General features: G+C 38.6%; 1 protein-coding gene across 4 annotated transcripts in view; it reads left to right on the top strand.

Annotated features, from left to right (window-relative positions):
• GOLIM4 (golgi integral membrane protein 4) overlaps positions 1 to 20,926 on the top strand; it is an 80,267-nt gene that overhangs the window by 23,346 nt on the left and 35,995 nt on the right. For all 4 annotated transcript variants that reach the window (XM_013982184.3, XM_005669986.4, XM_005669985.4 and 1 more), the window contains exons 2-3: positions 19,273 to 19,347; positions 20,662 to 20,711. In XM_013982184.3, the coding sequence (XP_013837638.2) occupies positions 19,273 to 19,347; positions 20,662 to 20,711 (125 nt within the window). The remainder of the gene's footprint in view (positions 1 to 19,272; positions 19,348 to 20,661; positions 20,712 to 20,926) is intronic.

The following is a 20,926-nucleotide window of genomic DNA, read 5'->3' as shown; positions in this document are numbered from 1 at the left end:
AAGCATTCCAAATTGCATTAATTGCTTTACTTCGTTGTTAAGCATGGTCATCATTAGAAACAACAATTCTCTTTTAGTACTGGAAATGTAGATCAGGTACGAAGAAGATTCAACTGAATGTATACTGTTCCTTGAACTTCCTTGAAATCATCAGTAGATTTTGATCTTTCCCTTTCTGTTAGAACATGAGTACAATAAAAAAAAAAAAAATTCCACTTAGTTATGATAAAATGAACATCAGCATAATTGATTATTATGATATAAACTTAGTTAAGAGTAGTTTGTGTAGACATTAGGAAAGTGCAGAAAAATTTTAAGAAACAAAAGAAAAAGTCATATTCCTTAATCAGAGAAATCTCTAAAATTTCAGTGTTTTATTTTTTATTTACAGAATCAAAGGCAAATAGATGTACAGTTATTTTCTTTGACTTGTTTGCATTTTTAAAAACCTGTTTAAGTTTGTATTCTCTTTGATTCATATTTCTCCTTGATTCATATTGAGAGGAATAACTTAAAAACGGATGAAAACCAAAAATCAATCTTTCCTTTATGGCTTAAAAAAAAATCTGTTCTTTACTTAATCAACATTGCAGTATCTTATTAGGGAAACAAAAAAATAATAGATTATTATTATTATTATTATTATTTTTTTTTTGCCATTTCTAGGGCCGCTTCTGCGGCATATGGAGGTATCCAGGCTAGGGGTCTAATCGAACCCTAGGGATCGAACCCACAACCTCATCGTTCCTAGTCAGATTCATTAACCACTGATCCACGATGGGAACTCCAATAACAGATTATTTTTAAAAGTTTTTTTAATTCTGCAAGAACTTGATATGTAACAGAGTAAATCAGGTACCTACTTTCAAAATTCAGGGGGAAAGTTTCTCTGAAAAATAGAACCATTCAGAAGCCAAATTTTAAGAGATTTTTTTTTTTTCCACTTTATATTCTGACTTGGAGTATAGAAAGGTTTTTTTGTTTGTTTGTTTTAGTCTTTAGGGCTATACCCGAGGCATATGGAGATTCCCAGGCTAGGGGTTGAATTGAAGCTGTAGCAGCTGGCCTATACCACAGCCACAGCAACACAGGATCCTAGCCGCGTCTGCAACCTATACCACAGCTCTTGGCAACACTGGATCCTTAACCCACTGAGCAAGGCCAGGAATTGAACCTGCATCCTCATGGATGCCAGTCAGATTTGTTTCAGCTGAGCCATGATGAGAACTCTGAAAGAAAAGATTTAATCTTAGTAATTTTTTGTTGGTTTGCTTTCAGGTTTTCTATTGCAATAAGGAACATAAGCCTACAGAATAACACGTCTGTGAATTATTAGTATTTGTTTTTATCTTATATAGTTTAATTTCTGATGATTGACTGTAAGGAAAATTTTGTAACCATTATTTCATTTCTTTTGTGTGGTATTATCAGATATGTTTTCAACAGATATATATCATTTATAGTGATATTTTATAATCTCATTTTAATTTAGAATGAGAAATTAAGCTCATAACATCTTTTATTTCTTAGTTATAGAGATAAAGAATTATAAAATTATTTTTGTATATTCTGAGTGAAACACCAGGCCAGATAATATTAATATACTCAGGTTAGATTTCATTTATGTTCTTTTCAAGTTCATGAAACTGTGAAAGACAAGATGATGGAAACACTCCCTTTTTTTGCATCTCAGATAAATATCATGTATATTTTGCATATTGATAATGTAAAACTGTCCTTTTGACCTTACAGGATTTTTTTTTTTTTTACGAGTCCTGACCTTTTCTTCCCCCTCAAATGCCTGTGTTGTTTTTTGTGATGCATGCAGTATGGGGATAATTTACTGAGTTCTTGTCAGTTCACCAGCAGCTATGTTTAGATGTTTAGATTAGAGGGGTTTTTTGTTGTTGTTTCTTTTGGTTTGGTTTAGTTTTTTTTTTTAAACAGTGTGTGTGTGTGTGTGTGTGTGTGTGTGTGTGTGTGTGTGTGCGCGCGCGCGCGTGTATGTGTATTGGTAGCCTCAGAAGAAAAGCTGTTGGAGTTCCCTTCGTGGCTCAGCATTTAATGAACCCAACTAGGATCTCCAAGGATGCGGGTTTGATTCCTGGCCTTGCTAGGTGGGTTAAGGATCCACTGTTGCCATGAGCTGTGGCGTGGGTTTCAGACGTGGCTCAGATCCCATGTTGCTGTGGCTGTGGTACAGGCTGGCGACTACAGCTCCAATTGGACCACTAGCCTGGGAACCTCCATATGCTGCGGGTGCGGCCCTAAAATAGCAAAAAAAAAAGAAGAAGAAAAGTTGTAATAACTATTTAATGCTATTTTTTTGTCTGTTTGTTTGCTTTCATATATTACTAATGATGTATTTATTGAAGTAACTACCTAATGTGTATTTCTAGGTTTACTGTTTTGGATCAAAGGATACAATCCCTAATTCATAAATTTGTGGTGTTGAAGAGATAGGCTACTTGTACTGTAGTACTGTAGTTTTTATTCTGCCATCGAGTAAGTAACAAAGTAGCACAAAATTATCTTTATTAAAGTAGAACTGAAAAGAGGGTTCTTAAAAATGTTAAAAAATTCACCTAGTGAGTTCTCAAGATTCTAAAGCAAAGATGAAAGACCCAAGCATGGATATTAACAAAAAAATGTCCCAGTTCTCCTATGATAATTCATATTTAGAAGTAATCACACAAAAAACCTTTCTTTTATCTATATACTGAGATTCATACAGCTTTATAGTGGGGTGGCAGGTAAGGTGTATCAATGATTTAAAGGTAAATTTAAAGATGGTAATTTCCTTTCTTTCTCAATCTCTCAAATGACAATCACAAAATTACAATAATACATGGATTCCTTTTCTTAGGAAGTATCTTCCCAGAAGTTCAGAATGGTGGAACAAGACCACATTAAATCTCAAAAAGTCTAATACTTCCTAAGGAAATACCCTTTTTCCGTCCTGTACATGTAAGACGAGCCAATGGCTAAAGAAAGGTCACGGATCTTCTAATGACTAGATAGGAGTAATTTCTAATTAGCACCCTATTCCCCCACAAATTACAGGTGAATTGGGTGTAAAAGCTCTTTGTATATAAATGGTAAAGGACTATAAAAGCATAGTTTATGATGATTGCTACCAAAGTGAGTTTTAAAGGACACTTTTTCCTTCTGAATATATGAACACTCATCTGCAAATGCATTTAACCTCTTAGTGACAGGTTTATCTACAGGGTAATAACCTGAGGTAATAGAACTGAGGTCTTTAGTGAAATAAGTGTTTGCTCTTCCTGAGAAATTCTGATTTACACTTTGTCAGTGGAGAAATAACATCAGAGGTAAAGTGTCTAGTATACTAATGAATCTTGTTTTAAGCTATGGTTATAATTAGTTTTATTCTATATTGTTTAAAAATCAAAATGTAGAATAAAAATAAACATCAGCTACTCATGTCCAAATTACTATAAATATTGAGTCAATTGAATCTGGAACCAGTGAGGTTTTTCTGTGCCTGAACTTCCTGTTTTTACCCACTTCCCAATTACTTGCAGCTGTCAAAATAATTTTAATCATTTTCAGATACTTTGCAGAAGAAAAGGGACTTAAGCCGTTCAGCCAAAAAAGATGTTGCACCTCCTCTTGTGGTCCTTTATAGCCCCGCTGGGTCACCCTATTCTAGTCAAGCCAGCACTCTTTCTGAACATCGCTATTATGCTATAAGATCTTAGACATTTATCCAGGTCATTACACAGTTCTGATTCTGTATCTTTGCCTGTTAAACCACATCAGAGAATCAGAGAATTTTAGAGCTAGAAGAAGTCTTAGAAATCAGTATCCAAGCCCCTTTATTTTATCAGTGATGAACCATATGACATTAAATAAGTCCTCTTCAGATTAAAAATTAAACCCAAACCTCTGGACTTCTAGCCTTTGGCCTGTTCCACCATGAAATGGTGCCTGCAGATATGTGCAAGTAGGCAGGAGCAGAAATCTGCTTACTCCAACGAACACCTGACATTTGCACTCTCCCACTTCTGGATCCAGGCTATTGACCAAATATGCTTGGTTATTCCCCAGTATGTGAGAGAGGAGAGTCATTATGGGGAGAGCAAACTGAAACATGTATTAGGCAGGGGAAAAAACAAAGCAGTAAGAGTGTCCCTTAGACCCATTTGCAATCAAAGTACCAGTTGTATGTACTTTACTGCATCGGAGAAGGATAGTGTGCCTGTAATTTTTGAGTGATACTTACGGAAAAGGCAAGCCATGCTACTGGACACCATGTGACCCAGGGCTTTAGTTTATATATAATAGTTTTCAGCTTATTGAAAGTCATAGATGAGACAGGCTGGGGTGGGGTGGGGGATGCACTGAGGGTTTGGAATGGAAATTTGGTTGTGATGATTGCTGTACACCTAAATGTAATAAAATTCATTAAGTAATTAAAAAAGGAACGTCATAGATGAGAGATAAATACAAAATAGTATTATTTTATCAAAACTCTTTTCCTAAAATATCAGAGCCTTCCTCAGCATTCTGCAAAACTGGATCTTTCATCTCTTATTCAAATTTATTTTACTGAGAATATTCAAAACCAATTTGAAATGATTAATATGTTGCTGATGCCACTTACTCTTCTTCTTTGCTTTAAATATGCATATTTAGAGTTTTAGCATTGGAAGGACCTTGGTGACTCAAATGTCCAACTACTTCATTTTATTGCTAAGGAAATTGAATTCAAAAGGGGAAGTTTCTTAAGTGTGAGCACAGGACTGACTGGTAGTGTCTTGTAGCATGGAGCTCAGGAATCTTGGCTCAGGCCAGTGTTATTATCCCTAACATTACTTGAAAAATTCTCATTAAAGTACATTTTGGCTTTATCTGTTTCTATTTCCTCTGTGAGACTTTCTCTCTTTTTTCTTCTTCCAGTCCTACTTAAGTTACTTCCAGTGGATTTAATATGAATACTAACTATGGAATGGGTTAGAAAGAAAAATGGAAAGTCTAACTCTTAAGTAGAATGCTGACATCATCAAAGATGTTTTTCTTTCTTTTAGCATCCAGTCATGCATCTTTCTACAGATCTTTCTACAGTCTATTGGTTTTGCTGTGCTTTCAAAAAGCCACATGTATTTGTTAAGTGAAACAATATAGATATATATTGCCTCTCTCCTTCATAGAGAAACTTTAAATGTTGCCAATGAATTCCTATGTTTATATTGGTATAGGTTAGCTATATCAAATTTAAAGGTTCTTAAAACTGGGCTCTTAGAAATCTATCTTGATATGTAACCAGTTACATGTTTTATTTGTAAATTTTATGAAATAGTCAATATGAAGAGTACATTGTTATCCTCATGTGATGATTGGCTTGGTTCAATCATTTAATAAACTGTCAGCAGGTACCCACCTTGTACCAGACTCAACGTTAGGTGACAGTGTGCACTGATTTGTAAAATCACTGATTGATACTCTCGTAAGTAGTTCCACAAAGTGGTAGGTGACATATCTGTACAGAAAATAGCACAATAAGAGTAGATAGAGATTAACTTAGGGCCCCGTGGGAAGGTAGACATGGGCATCCAGACTGCCTGGAGAGGCCTCCAGGGACCATGGTGAAGGGAGACACTGATCTCACGTGTTATGTTTCACATCGTGGATGACTGGGTTTACATGATGAGGTCTATTCATTAGAATTTCAAAAACCCCTCTATATCCTCCTCATGTCACATCTCATCAAAAATCTCCCGCTGTCCCCCTACACTTCACATGTCCTGATAAGTAATATACCCTTTCTTAAAGGATGAAGAAAGGATAATGTTTTTATCTGAACTTCGAGGATCTCACCCAGTGATCTCAGCCTTCTGTTCTCATGGGCTTTTGCATACTATGCAGTGAGTAGTGATTAAAACATAACCCCTGCTCCAAATCAGGCAGTGCCCAGTATCTCAGGGTAGTGCCGAGTATCTCAGGGCCGGAGATACTCTTATTCAGAGCCACTTGTGATCGTCTTAGAAAACCTTCAGGAAAATACTCGTTGTTCTAACATGAGGAAAGAAAAGAAGTTATGCTTAATTATACTCCTGTCTCAAGAGAGAGCTTAAAATGTCCAAAAATGGAAAGAATGTAGAGTATCACTAAGAATTCCAGTCAAACTGGTGAAGCAGGTTTTAGACATTCGGTGCTGACTTTGTCCACACAGTCTCTTATCTTTTTAGGTCCCCTCAGTGGTAACTGGTATAAGGAGTTAAGCAGTGTGGTTGTGGGACAACAAATGCCAGGAAGAGTAAGAAGTGGCTGTAGAGCATAGGCTGGGGTTTACCTTATAGGGGTCCTTGAGATGGGTCTTCTTAGGCTTGTAAGTGATAGCGAAATAGACCTTCCTAGCAATGACCTTCTAGCTGCCAGCAACTTAAATGCCTCTTAGATTACTCTTCACACTTCCCCACACTATCTTGGTGTCCCTATAAGATATTAAACATGTGGGATGTGGGATGTACCCTCTTAGCCCCCACTGTTCTCCTTGCCCCTGGACTCTCCTTTCACACAGCAGTATATGCCAGAAATCTTGGCACTAGCTTTGGGTCCACTTTCATAATGCATCTTGAGTCCGTCACTCAGGCATTTAGCATTTATTTCCTAAATATATTTTTCTTCTGTGCATTCCTCTCCTTTTGTCAATAATTACTACATATACTTAAATATTATAAGGCAAGATTCCCTTCACCCTGCAAAACCACTCCCCCAAAAAGAAGGGGTATCCTTGTATTGGAGTGAATACAAAGCCTCTGCTATTTCTGGGTGCTTTCCCAACTGCTTTATTTTAAACAGCAGAGCACTATGTGAGGAAGATGCATTGGCCCAAAATGACCTTGTTTAATGCGGTTAGATATTTATGGAGGGCACCTGACAAAATCTTTTTTCTTTTAAAGGATGTAGCAGCATTTAACACAGTGTGGTTATGTATTCCCAGGATGTGCCTTCACAATTACAAATGCAAAATATAAATAACCCTTTTCACTACCAGCCCCTTAGCAAAAACAAAACAAAAGAACACCCTCTAATACACTCAGGAGTTAGGGTTACCAAAGCATGAATCAGCACCCACAAGACGAAATGTCAGCTATCCTAATTTTTACCAAGTATCTGTGACTTAGGCCATTTCCAGTGATAGCATCAGAGATTCCACAAATGCTTTATCTCCAGTGAAGATGGGTATGCTTCAGAAAACTGTCAAAGGGCTCAATACCTGACCTGAAGTGATGCAGACATAGATGTCAGTCATGCCTTTGAAGAATTTGAGTCAAAGTGTTTGGGGAGATATGAATGAAGGAAAAAAGTGACTTATCTAAATGTTTTATATTGCACTATTAATTTCACTTATGTCACTGAAAATAACAGGGATGGTGATCTTATATAAACACTTACACATTCAGAAAAGTATACAAATCCTAAATAGATAGCTCAGTGAATTTTCGCACAGCAGGCAGTGTGGCCAGCACTCAGACCAGGAATCAGAACATTACTGGCACCCAAAATGCACCCTCCTGCTCTTCCAAGAACTGCCTGGCCACTCGCCTCCCACTGCCACACCCTCAGTGTGAACAGGCTCCTGCATGCTCTTACCATGGACTAGCTTTGCTTGTTTTTGAACTTGCCATGAGTAGACTCATTGAGTAAGTGCTGTCTAGCGTCTTCCTTCAACAGTATGTTTTGAAACTCACATGTGTTGTTACATTTAGTTAGCCCATGTTGCTGAGTGGTATTTCCTTTTGTGAATAACCACAACTTATCCATTCCACTATGATAACTGTTTGTGTTGTTTTCAGTTAGGGAGGGTTGTAAAAAGTATTGTTCTTAAGACTCTGCTTTGTGACTTCTGGTGACTAAATGTCAGGCATTTGGTTGTGTACCTATGAGGGAATGGAATTTATGCACACTCAGGTACCCCTCATCAGTTCTGGCAGATGCTGTCTGTTTTCTGAAGTGATTGCACCAAGCCACACACCCATCAGCAAAGTAGGAGAGTTCCTTCCTCCACATTCTTATTAGTTCATCTTTTAAACAATTTAGCCATCGTGATGGCAGAACCATGATGTTACATTATGATTTTAATTTCCCTAATAACTAATCTAATTGACCACTTTTTCATATATTTAATCGCCATTTGGATATCTTTAAGTGTCTGTTCATGTTCTTTTTCACTTCCCACTCATCTTCTCTTAAATTTTGTATAGTCCAGTTGGAAAAAAAAATCAGTTTTTTAAAATCGGATTGTCTTATTGGTTAAACTGGAGATCACCTTATATTTGAGCAATATGGAAGTCTGACCTTCGTGTTCCTTTGTTTTAGGTTATTGAAGTGACCTCTTAACTATCCTTCAACCTCTACCATCTCTCAGCTTCTCCACTATGTCTTCCCTACTCCCCGTAAAGTTATTTTTTTTTATACGCAGATCTGACCAGGCCATTTGCAGCCCTATCCCATTCATTCTCTCCCCACCCTAATTACCCACCTTCCTATTGCCCCTCCGCTAAACAGTGTTTCCAGAACTCCCCTTTGAAAGTTCATGAGGAGCAGGAGTTGGGTGAGTGCCAGGGCACACTTGCTAAATGTTCAGATTATCAAGCCTCTTCCCTGGAAATTCTGATTCTGGTTGAGCCCCCAGAATCTGTGCTGTGAACAGGCACTCCAGGTTATTCTTACCTTTAGGGAAGTTTGAGGAATACTACAAACAGGTGGTTTTTCTTCTTGCCTCAGTGCCCTTACACATCTCTGTCCACTGCCTGGATTGTTCTGTCCGTCCTCCATTGGAAGGACACATCCACCCAGTTGCCTCCGGGAATCTAGATGAACTCCTGCAGGCTGAGTAAATCACTCTGCAGTCCATAAAGGCTTACTCCTGCTCTTCACCTAGTCCACAGTGGCCTTACTCATCTCAGCTGATTACGTGGCCTGGTTTTACCTTCAGTTTACATGCAGAATCAGCTGCAGCTTGCACGTGGTCCTATTCTGTTGTGATACTTGGGCCTGGATAACTGCAGAAGCCTACTGCTAACTAGCTTTCCTGTTTGCACCTTACATCCATGTGCTCAGAGTGATTATTATTTGAAATTCTCAGTCTGCATCACATGTTACTGCTCAGAATGCGCCAGTGGCTCACCATTTCTCTCAGAGAAAAAGCCAAGTCTTCACGAGGTCCCGCAAGGCCTGTCACCATCTCTCCCCACCCCCTGCCTTCACACTTTGACCTTCTAGGTTCACTCTGCCACAGCTGTTCTGGCCTCCCTGCTTTTCTTAGAACATCCCAGAAATGCTTGCACCCACCGTAGGGCTTTTGCGTTGCCCGTTGCTTCTATCTGAAACACTTACCCTGAGGTGTCGGTGAACTAAATCCTTTACTTTTTTTCAAGTTGCAGCACAAAAGTCTCTCCCAGTGAATTCGGTCTTGACCACCCTATTTAAAGTGAAACCTGACCCATCATTCCCACCACTCCAATCTCTTTTACTCCATTCTTTTTAACCCCGTGGTGCCCACTAACTTCTAATATACTATTAATTATGTTTATCACTTATGTCTCTCTGCAGAATATGAGCTCCCCAAAGGCAGATATTTTTGACTCTTGTGCTCAGGTGTATTCCCAAATGTCAGAACAATGCCTGGTGTATAGTAAATGCTCAGTGAATATTCATTTGACTTGGTGAATGAAGTATTCAGGATGCAATAGATAAGAGACCTTACACACCATCTTGTGATAAGCCAGATTTTTATGAACCCTTTTCCAAGATATGTTGTATGTGTTCACATTTTCAAGTGAAAACCTGACACTGCACTGGGGGTTTGGATGAAGATGGGGTTGCTGGTGTGCTACTGCATTGATTTGAAGGAGAAGCCCATTGCAGCCCAGTTCTTCCTCCCTGAATTGTGGGTATTCTCTGCAATACAGGTTTATGCAATGCAAGAACCTCTTAGGGGTTGATACCTGAATACTGAATTTTAGGTTTTTCCCTCTTTGTTACCATTACTTAAAATGTCTATGGAGGCAGGTTTTTATGAAGAAATCAGATCATTAAAAGATTAACTGTCTTTTATGTTTGGTTCAAGCACATAGATTTTAAAGAGTTTATGCATTATAAAAAATGTTTATGCACTATAAAACCAATGTGCTGTTGTATATTTTAGCTTATCTGACAAGCATTCTTATACATCCTTACATCAATTTTAGATGACCAGAAACCTAATCCTCCTTCTCTCTCTCATGAATTCTTTCCTGAAATACTATGGTGCTATCTAGATGAAATCTGAATGCCAGATAAGAATATTACTCTAGAGGATCTATTTATATACATCTGAATTTACAAAAAAAAAATACTTCTATTACTATGAGTTCGTAAGTTTCTCATATATACGCATATGTACTTATTTTTATCTTTGAGAAAGTAACTTTTACATTGCGTAGTCCCACATTTTCATGGGACAGGAGGCTGATATTCCTCTTAGCTTACGAAGAGATTATGTATAAAAATCTGCTGGTTTAAATTGTGTGTAAAAATCACCCTGGATCACCTAAACTTTGCTGCTCTCTCACTATCTTCTTAGTGTTTCACCTGCCTTTGCCTCCTCTCACAACCCAAATTTATTGATTACAAGTTTTTATAAAAGTAAATCCTATACTTCAGTGTCTCCCAAGGTGCCTGGAATACTGCTGGGCTATAATGACTCTAACTAGCTAAGAGAAGAATTATTTCATGAGGCGTGAATAAATTTCATCTAATAATAAGAACGATTATTGTGAATTCCTATTGTGGTGCAGTGGAAATGAATTCAGCTAGAATCCATGAAGATGTAGGTTCAATCTCTGGCCGGGCTCTGTGGGTTGTGAGCTGTGGTGTAGGTCACAAACACGGCTTGGATCCCATGCTGCTGTGGCTATGGTGTAGGCTGGCAGCTGTAGCTCTGATTCGATCCCTAGCCTGGGAACTTCCATATGCCATGGGTGCGGCCCTAAAAAAAAAAAAAAGAAAAAAGAAAAAAAAAAAAGGATGATTATTAGTAGCTCATTACTTAAAGAATGCTAAGAAGAAGACTTGTGTGATAACATATATCTTAAGTCAACTAATGTAATATTTGTTTGAAAAAAACAAATCTCAATTAGATAGTACCATGAGGGAAAACCTGGGCATAGTCTCATCCAAAATAGGAAAGGAGTTAAGCACCAATTCAAATCATGGTTAAAATTTCCATAAACAACTTCATAAACCATATGCATTAGCAAACTTAAAAATAGACGCTTGTATGAACTATAATAGGAACTTTATTGTGCAGTAAAAAAATACTGCAATTGCCATGCAGTAGAAAAATACCTAATCAGACTGTCCTTTTTTCCTCTCAGTATTCTGAAAGCTTCTATATTTCAAGGCTATGATTTAAGTAATGCTAATCTTATGAGCTTATACATTAATAGATAAATTTGTATTTAATCTCTATTTTGTTATCTGTCTGTTCTCTGGGATATGTAAGTACTAATGAGCCAAATATGGAAATTTAGTTTAAAAATGCTGGGAATTAAAGGATGGCAGGCAGGAGAATGAAGCATCTTTTAAATGCAATCATTTGTTTCACAAGTATTATTGAATACCACTAGATACTAGGAACTGGGGGATTGGAACTGAAATAGTAGTAAGAGTTTGGGCTATAGAAGAGAAGGAAAGAGGAAGGTGCCTTTGTGGCACATATAGTTCATTTATTTACTCATTCATTATCTATTGAGTGCCTATAATTCAGTGTAACATGGATACAACAGTGAGATAAATCAAACCAGAAATTCTTGCCCTGACTGAGCTTATATTCTAGTGGTATAGAAAGGCAATAAATAGGGCAAAAATGGTCAACAATATAATAGAGTTAAAAGCCAAGGAGAAAAATTAACAAAAGGGAAGGAGGAGACTGGAAGTGTTGAGGGAAGGAAGCAGGCTGCAGTCTTGGATGGGTTGTCCAGGAAGAGGTGGTATCTTTTTAGTAAAGATCTGAGGGAAGTAAGGGAGCTGGTCATGCAGATACCTGGAGAAGGAGCAGTGGAAGCCCCAGGAAGAGGCAGTATGAGGTACTGAGGTGCAAACACAACTGATGTATTCAGGGGATCACAAGGAGGCTGCTGTGGCTGGAGCAGGATGGACAGTGGGATGAAGCCTCATGAGGGCTTTGGGTTTCACTCAAAATGTTGATGGGAGGCTTTTGGAAGGTTTTGCCCCAGGCTGGGATGTGAATATGTAATTTAGCAAAGGGAACTAATTATAGGACAGGGTTCATTAATAATTCAGCCATGGGGTGTGAAGAAAAATGAACCCTCCTACACCGTTGCTGGGAATGTAAATTACTGTAACCACTATGGAAAACAGTATGGAGGTTCCTTAGAAAACTAAAAATGGAATTACCATATGATCCAGCAATCCCACTCCTGGCTATATAATTGGACAAAACAAAAAGACATATGCACCCTTATGCTCATAGCAGCACATTCATAACAGCCAAGACATGGAAACAACCTAAATGTCCATCGACAGAGGAATGGATTAAGAAGATGTGGCACATATACACAATGGAATACTTACTCAGCCATAAAAAAGAACAAAACAATACCATTCGTAGCAACATGGATGCAACTAGGGATTATGATACTAAATGAAGTAAGTCAGAAAGAGAAGGACAAATGCCATATGTATCACTTATATGTGGAATCTAAAATATGGCACAAATGAACTGTCTACAAAACAGAAACAGACTCACAGACTTAGAAAACAGGCTTGTGTTTTCTAAGGGAGAGGAGGAGGGAGTGGGTTGGACTGGGAGTTTGGGATTAATAGATGCAAATTATTACATTTGGAATGAATTAATAGGAGTTCCTATCGTGGCACAGCAGAAACGAATCCGACTACGAACCATGAGGTTGCCGGTTCAATCTCTGGCTTCACTCAGTGGGTTGAGGATCTGGAGTTGCTGTGAGCTGTGGTGTAGGTCACAGACGTGGCTTGGATCCTGCGTTGCTGTGGCTGTGATGTAGGCAAGCAGCTGTGGCTTCCTAGCCTGGGAACCTCCATATGCCGTGGGTGTGGTCCTAAAAAGCAAAACAAACAAACAGAATGAATAAACCATAAGGTCCTACCATATACCACAGGGAACTATATCCAATCTTCCAATCTCCATATATATATATGAATACCACTAGATACCACTAGATATATATATCACTTCACTGTACAACAGTACAAATTAGTGCAACATTGTAAATCAACTATACTTTAATAAAAAAATTTAAAAGAAAATAATAACTCAGCCATGAATTGTTGAACGGACTGGAAAGGTTGAATTGTATTGGAAGATGTAAAACTGCAATTGGGTGAGAAGCCGAAGCTGGAACTAACGGTTTAGGAGTGACCTGTGAGAGGTCCTCGTGGGGTTGTGAGGATGGGGCAGAGTTCGAGGTGATGTTGTGGAAAGAGTAGGGTGGAGACACTGAAGAAGAGCTGTGGGGGACTTTTACCCACTTTCAGGAGCTGGAGGAGGGATCCAGTGTGGTCCTCAAAATGGTAATAATCGTTCCTCTTCTTTTGTCTTTTGTTTTCAGTGGGTTGTTTTCTAAGGAGATCTTTGGTATCGTTTCTCAGACCTCTTATGAGATGAAATTATGAAAGTAGGAAGGAAAGATAGTTGGAAAACTGTGTCTATGATATCTTCATGTTAATTACTGACTTGTTCAACAGAAGAGGGGGTGGGCAGGTGGCAGGCCTCCACCCTACCTCTGGCCAATTAGAACCACAACTGAAAGTTGTTCTTAAAGATATAATAGGTATCTATGACTTTAGGCTTAAAAAAAATAAAACCTCAAAAGTATTATGTTCTGAGAGAACTATATTGATTTCAATTTAATTTCCTTTTTTTAATCCTCTTTCTTGCTGGCCTGCTTAATTCAGCCACAATTGTCAAAGCACAAATTTGTTCATTTTAATTTTTAGTCACCTGTAAAATGATAAAAATACTGGTAAATCAATGTTTTCACAAGTTGAAATGTGTGACTTTCATACCAGGACTTGTTTGTTTGCTTGTTTTTTTAATAAAAGTAAAACCTTGTGTTATCATCAGGACTGAAAGCAGAATTTCACAGGCTGATGCTTCTGCCCAAGAAATGTTGCCCTCTCTTGGCTTAAGGTGTTAAAACACTTAGCAGTGTTCTCTGTCTAATTTTAGTGTGTTGCTTTCTAATTCTGACTTGGATCCGTTTGCCCTGAAATGTCAGAGATGTATATTTTACTCCAAGTGGATGCATACAGCCTCTGTGCCTTTTAAATGGAAGTCAGAGTTAAAATGGAAAATTGCTGTAGGAAGCTGGCATGTTTTTAAGCTTTTAAGTGTGTGAAGGGGGGAATAAAAACTCTTTCCATTCTTGACTGCGTAGAAGATATTAAACTCCTTGTCAGTAAGCAGGGAAGATGATGAGTATTAGGGATTTTCATCTTTTTCTCATGAGTTCTTGTGATTCACATCCTATCCCTGTTGCAGTGCTGGTCTGCATTAACAATCTTGAATGCCAAGATTGAACCATTATTTTTATACTTATTTTTCCTTGAACCTGTTTGGTGCTTTGAGAATATTCATTATATATCTTTTTGTTGCAAAGGTTCTAGCAGTATGAGTTCATCTTGACTGATGCCCTTGACTTCAGAGTATAAACAGAAAAATAGAGATAGCTGACAAGGATTGATTAGCAGTCCTCCTTCTAAGCGAAAGAGTAAACCTATCTAGATAAATCACCAGCTCAAAAGTTTAGAGAATGTATGTTAAGAATTAAGAGTACTATGGGTGTATGGGTGTGTTTAATTGATAGGGAAATTTTATAGAAGAGCTACAAAAACACAAAAGGTTCTATCTGTTCTGTTTTACTGTCCTTCGGTTTTTATTAAAAAAATAGGCTTATAGGCTTTACTATTAGAAAGATTCTTTGCATCCCTTTTTAAGGGATTTTTTTTTTTAAAGTAAACAGAAGCCGAGATCAATATTTCACTGCTGTTTTAGTGAAATGCTTTGTTATTAGTAGACTTTAATTGTAGGTTGAAGGGGCTCAGGGAACCACCTGATTGATTCTCTGGCACTTGTAAGCCATCACAGATAGGTGAAAATGTATTTTAGTATTTTCTAGCACTTACACATTTCAAGTGTGTGACGCACTTGATGTATATTAACTCATTCCGCCCTGACATCCACCCAAACAGATGGGCACTACTATTATTCTCATGCACCATATAAGGAAACTGAAGTACAAAGAAGTTCAGCAACTTGCCCTATAAGGAATGGATCTGGGTCTTGAACCCAGACACTGCTGTGCTCTTGACCCTTACATTAATTGCTGCCTGCCCCTTTCCTTCTCCCCTTCTTTCTAGAATTTCCAACCCTAAGGGTAAATTTCTACCCTCACTTTCCTTTACTTAATGCAATTTCCTTCCTCCGCCTGTCGTTTGAGGCTCCTTTTCAGTCTGCTTTCCTTTTTCCTTCCTCTGAGCCTGATGAAGACAGCGCTTCTCCAGGTCTTTGTCCTTCACTGCCGCTCCATTCTCTCCCTTTCCTCCTCAACCATGTTCTCCAGCCCTCAATCCATTTCTGAATTCTTAGGTTATATATCAGGATTAGAAGCTGGTGCTCTAATAATAGCTTGGCCAGTTCAGAGTAAGATAATTAGAGTTACCTCAGAGTAAGTACAGTTACCTCATGGTTTCTACATACATTCCCTGTTCCTGTTACCACATTATTTTTTTCTGTCGCATTTGCAGAAACATAGTATTCTTGCCTTTGGTTGTACTTTTAGTGACGCCACTTTATGTATTCACGAGTATGTCTCAGATTCCCCAAGACCTTTGAATGTGGACTGTAATCCACAAACATGTTTGCCTCCTTTTGGGCATTATATAGCTTCTCTTCAGGCTATTTAGGAGCATTTATAACTATGTATCCTAGTATCTTCTAGCTCTTGAGACGCACTGCTATTACTATGTTGAATGTGTGAATTTCCATTGCCCATAAAACTGTCGGAGACAGTTGTGTGATTCAGTTTGGTCAGTGGGTGCTTTGGACCAGCTGTTGGCATGTTATCATCCTAACTGAATCCCAGTGGAAGAGGATAAAGCACGGAGCACCATCTCTCACACTCCCCTCAATACCCCAGCCTCCACAGTCCCTCTCTGCTGGGTGTAATCTAGTGGTCCCTCTGCCCTTATCGAAGATGAAATCATCCTGGTAAGTCTTCTGCTTCCTAAACCGAAGACAATCATTACCTGAGGACAAGAACCACATAACATTGAGTTTGCCACCTTGAGTTTAGAGTGATCACTGCTATATTTTATTAAGTCCAAAAGAATTTCACAGGATTGTATTTGTAAATACAGCTTTCCTCCTCGATCCTTACCCTCCATAACAATGGTTCATAATCTAGAATCTGAGGCAGCTGGGATGGGTGGTGAGCGGTTGCCTCACGTATGTTTTCTTGACTGTACTGTTGGGGTTTTTTGTTGTTGTTTTGATCTTGGGTGTTGCTAGGCTGGAGTTGCTTCTCTCTAATGGTCCTGACCTCCACTGAGGAGCCCCCTAGACTCAGGATGCCTGCTACCACATTGGTTCCATTAGAGAAAGATCTGGTCTACTTTGCCTGTTTTTCCTTCTCTAAAAGTGATGCACATTCTTGCTGAAATTATCTGTAATATGTCCAGTTAGTGTACCCAGCTTTCCTGTTAACTGGTATGTTTCTGTTCCTATGACCTTCTACCTAGGCTATGGGAACTTGTGCCAGCGGATTGGAGATGAGGGGGTGTTTTCCTTCCAACTGGGGAGCTTAGGTGTTCCCATGGCATCCTGTTCTTGCCTCTGTATATCATGCTAAGGTTGTAATGTATCTATTTCCCTAAAAGCTTCCTGCACTTGACTGAAACTCTCAAAGACTATGAGCACACAGTTCAGGGCTTGGCCTGGTGAGGTTCTATAGCACTAATCTTTGTATCCCTCCCGCCTTCCAATTGTCATTCAAGATGGTAGTGTTAGTACCAACCCAAGGAACCTCTTGGTTTTAATAGGCTTTTCAATATTGGCTGAGAGACTTTTATATACTGTGCACCGATATGTCTGAAAACAATCTAATTTCTTGGACTTGCAACTAAGCCTTCGGGAACACAACTCTCTTTAGTCCACTTTCAACACCTCTGTGCCTTTGTCCCTGTGATGTCTTCCAGGAGTGCCTTTCTCCTCTGGTGTCCCCAGTCTACCAAGTTGTTCTTCACTCTTAAAGCCATCTCAAGACTCTTCCTTCACTCCTCTCCCATCCAGAGCCTGTCCCTCTCTTTCACTGGGCTTGAATATACTCTTACTATGCCCCAATTATTTAAAATTACTTAACCTATCTCCTGTGTTAGACTAGAGCTTCTTGAGACCAAGGCTCATGCCTATTCATTTTCCATTTCTACTCATAATATGGTGCTGAGTACATAACAGGAAGTCAGTAAATGTGGTGTTGTATTAGATTCCTTCATAATATATACCACTGGGGTAGGGAGGAGGGTGGTGAATAGAATAGGAACCAGATGGAGAAAGGGAATGGGGCAGGAATTGTTTCAAAGACTAATGGGAGGCTGAGATGAGGGGAAAGATGAGTTTGGGCAGGCACCATACCAGTCTGGGTGATGGCAGGCATTCTAGGAGTTGTGGACTGAAAAGTTAGCAGAGGTGTGAGTAGAGGTGGGAGCTGTGGGAGTCATAGATGGAGCCCTGGGAATGAATGGTTTAGAAAGGATAGCAAGATGAGAGATTCAGTGTTGGGAGAAGGGGCAGGACCCTGGAGATGATGGCCATGTTGGAAGGAGGACAGCCATAGATGGTAACTGGCGGCAGGGGGCAGGGCGGGTAGTGGGGAAAGGGTGGAGGAAGGACAGGTGATCCTTCAGCAGCAAGCAGACAGCAGACAGGGAGGGGGCAACTCTGGGCAGCCAGCAGTGTTGGCAGTCATATGCACTCTACACCATCAGTCAGTGATTGACGATTAAATTCTGTCTTAGGTAGTCATGGGGAGCTAGAGATGGTAAAAGAACAACTGACAGGCTTGGCTTAGCTTGCCAGGGAAGGAAATCATACGTGACCATAGTGTGAACAAACAGGATTCGAGGGTGCATCAGAAACTTATTTTATTCTCTCCTCCTCTCCCCTGCTCCAACCACTCTGCAGGGCTGGGTTTTCTGTCCCCACATGAAATCTAAGAGAGACTTCAATGTTTTTAAGCTTCCCTCAAATTTAAAAAAAAATTTTTTTTTTCAATAACTTTTCATAAACACAATCTTGATTTAGTAAGGATCATGTCTGGTCTAGTCCAGTGTAACAATACGTAGTTAATTCATTTAAAGGTAAAGCTTCTCCAACTCTTGCAGCTCCTGTTTGCTCCACATAGAGAGAGTTCTGATGGGGCTGCCCCTTATTTTTCCCCCTTGCACATCTGTTCTGTCTCCCCAACTCCCCAGGCAACTCTGGCTTCCTAAGAGTAGGCCAGAGGTGGGGTTGGTAAAGTGCAGGAAGATCCTATAGCACCACACCAGTTAGCCTTGGGTTTCCTCCCATGGCAGAGATGCCCCAGACCCTTTCATAGCTTCTTTAGTAGGGAGAGTCCCTCCCTCCTTCACCTCTGTGGCTCTCTCACCTATGTTTTTCTTGACGGGGGAATACACCTTGTCTTTCAGCAAACTTCAGTGTGCTGCCTGGGCTTGCTTACCAACCCAGGCAGCTTGATTCAAATACAGCTCATGTTGACTTGGCAGTACTTATGGGATATATGGGTGGAAATACTCTGCTAGTGCCTGAGAGAGAGTTGGAAGCTGGGCATATAGATGGGGGTAAATGCTGGACAGATGGTGGCTGAAGTCAGGAGAGTAGACATGCACGACCAGGCAGAGACAAGGAACTTCACAGAGACTCACTTTCCAGAAGCCAGAGAACAAGGAGCTGGCCGAGAAGCTGGAGGCTATTCCAGAATGTTGGCTGTAAAAGCGGGAAGACTGCATAGGAGTCAGCCCAGAATTATGTCTATTATTGTTTCCATTTTTTACCTGGAGTGTGGAAGTTAAAATGCACACATTTTAAGTTTAATTGTGAAAGGACTCTAAACCGTCTTCTTCCTTTTTTGAAAATTGATGTTAATTTTACTTTAGAATTTCTGATGCTTTGAAAATAAGTTTTAACTTCTTTTTTTCCAGTTGTATATGAACACAGATCAAGATTAGAGAAATCCTTGCAGAAGGAAAGACTTGAACATAAGAAAGCAAAAGAAGGTAAATAAATAACGTAATTTCTGTTCTGTGTTTTCATCACACTCTTCTTTGAAGCATCATGTACGTGTTTTACTACTTTTTTGCTAAGAAATTTTTCAAGTCACCCAAAGTCAGTTTTATTGGTGAAGAGAAAAAGAGATATCAAGCAATATGCTATACATTGTGCAACACAATAATTCCTGCTCAAGATTGGATTTAGAATCTTTCATTCAGTTTGTGCTACTTTGAGGTCATTTATATATAGGTTAGGTGTATTACTGCAGAAATAACACAGTTTTTCATTTAAATATTACATATGTTACTAATACCTGGAACTTCTGTCCACAGATATCTAGGAAAGTGACAGCATTCATTATCTAGTATATGACAAAGTTTTTCTATACATAGACATACATATATATGTGTGCATATATATAAAAAACATAATGATTTCATCTCATTGTATGATGTTTTTTAAGTTTTGCACCTGTTTTTGTATTGTGATTATAGGCTTTATTGGCACAGCCAATTGCTTCAATTAGAAAAATAACATTCAGTACAGGTACTAGGCAGTGCTATTGATTTTTATCAGAATTTTTCTGTAAAGCATGGACTTTATACAGCTTGTGCTTTGAAGTTATCTGCATTCTTATTTTTATTTATTTATATTTTCTGGTAAACCCTGAGATGTAAGTGAGGTGTTCTGTCTGATTACCTTGGTCTGAGATAGGAGGGAGAACAGAGGAGGGCAGTGTGAGCGAGGATGTTTTACTGAAACTTGGATTAAGCCTGTGTGAAGAAGAAAAATTTAACATCATTAAAATGCTTTGATAGGATTTGGATTTTTTCTTGTTTTCCAATGCAGAGTGATTTTATAGAGCCATCTAGTGGATAAAAAAGCTTTAAGAAAGCATTTAAAATGGTTTCTACCACTTGATTTCCTTTTCAGGTCCTGGATGATTTTAGTGTGCCATCTAGTGGCTGGCAGTAAATCACTTATGTCCTTAGGTGCACTTTGTGCTTTGTTTTGTTGTCTCCTTAATTTTAAGGACAGTTCATCACAGAGTATACATTCTAAGTGCACTTTTAATCAGTTGGTTATAATAAGTATTTTGTTGATAAAAAATCCACAACTTTAAGAAAATTATGTAATAGTTCTTTTTAACTCTTTCTAAAGTATTAAAAAACTAGATAAAGTATAGAAGTCACTGAGTAGATTGTTTTAAACCTAAAACATTTTTTTAGGTTTAGGTAAAATTTCCTTTATTCTTTAGATGTCTAAAATGCCACAGTGATTAAGTAACACTCATTTTCTCTATTTTTTTTATTTTCTAGATTTTCTGGTTTACAAATTAGAAGCACAAGAAACACTAAATAAGGGAAGGGTGAGTATTTGTTTTTCTCCCCCAGTTTTTTATTTTAATTTTTTATTTATTTTGTTCTCTATCCTTTCAACTTGAAAGAGAGGGAAATACAGTCACAAAACTTTTTACTCTATTGATTATTAGTATTGTAGGACTAGTATACATTTTTCTTTCTTTCTTTGTCTCTTTCTTTTTTTCCTTCTTTTTCTGCCAAAAAAAAAAAAAAAAAAAAAATC

Source organism: Sus scrofa, chromosome 13 (genome assembly GCF_054392235.1).
Source record: "Sus scrofa isolate SSC_HxYL_T2T_F1_AM1 chromosome 13, Sscrofa_HxYL_maternal_Yorkshire_Landrace_v2.0, whole genome shotgun sequence".
NCBI lineage: Eukaryota > Metazoa > Chordata > Mammalia > Artiodactyla > Suidae > Sus > Sus scrofa.
The sequence above is the reverse complement of the archived record's forward strand: the minus strand, read 5'-3'. Positions and strand labels throughout refer to the sequence as shown.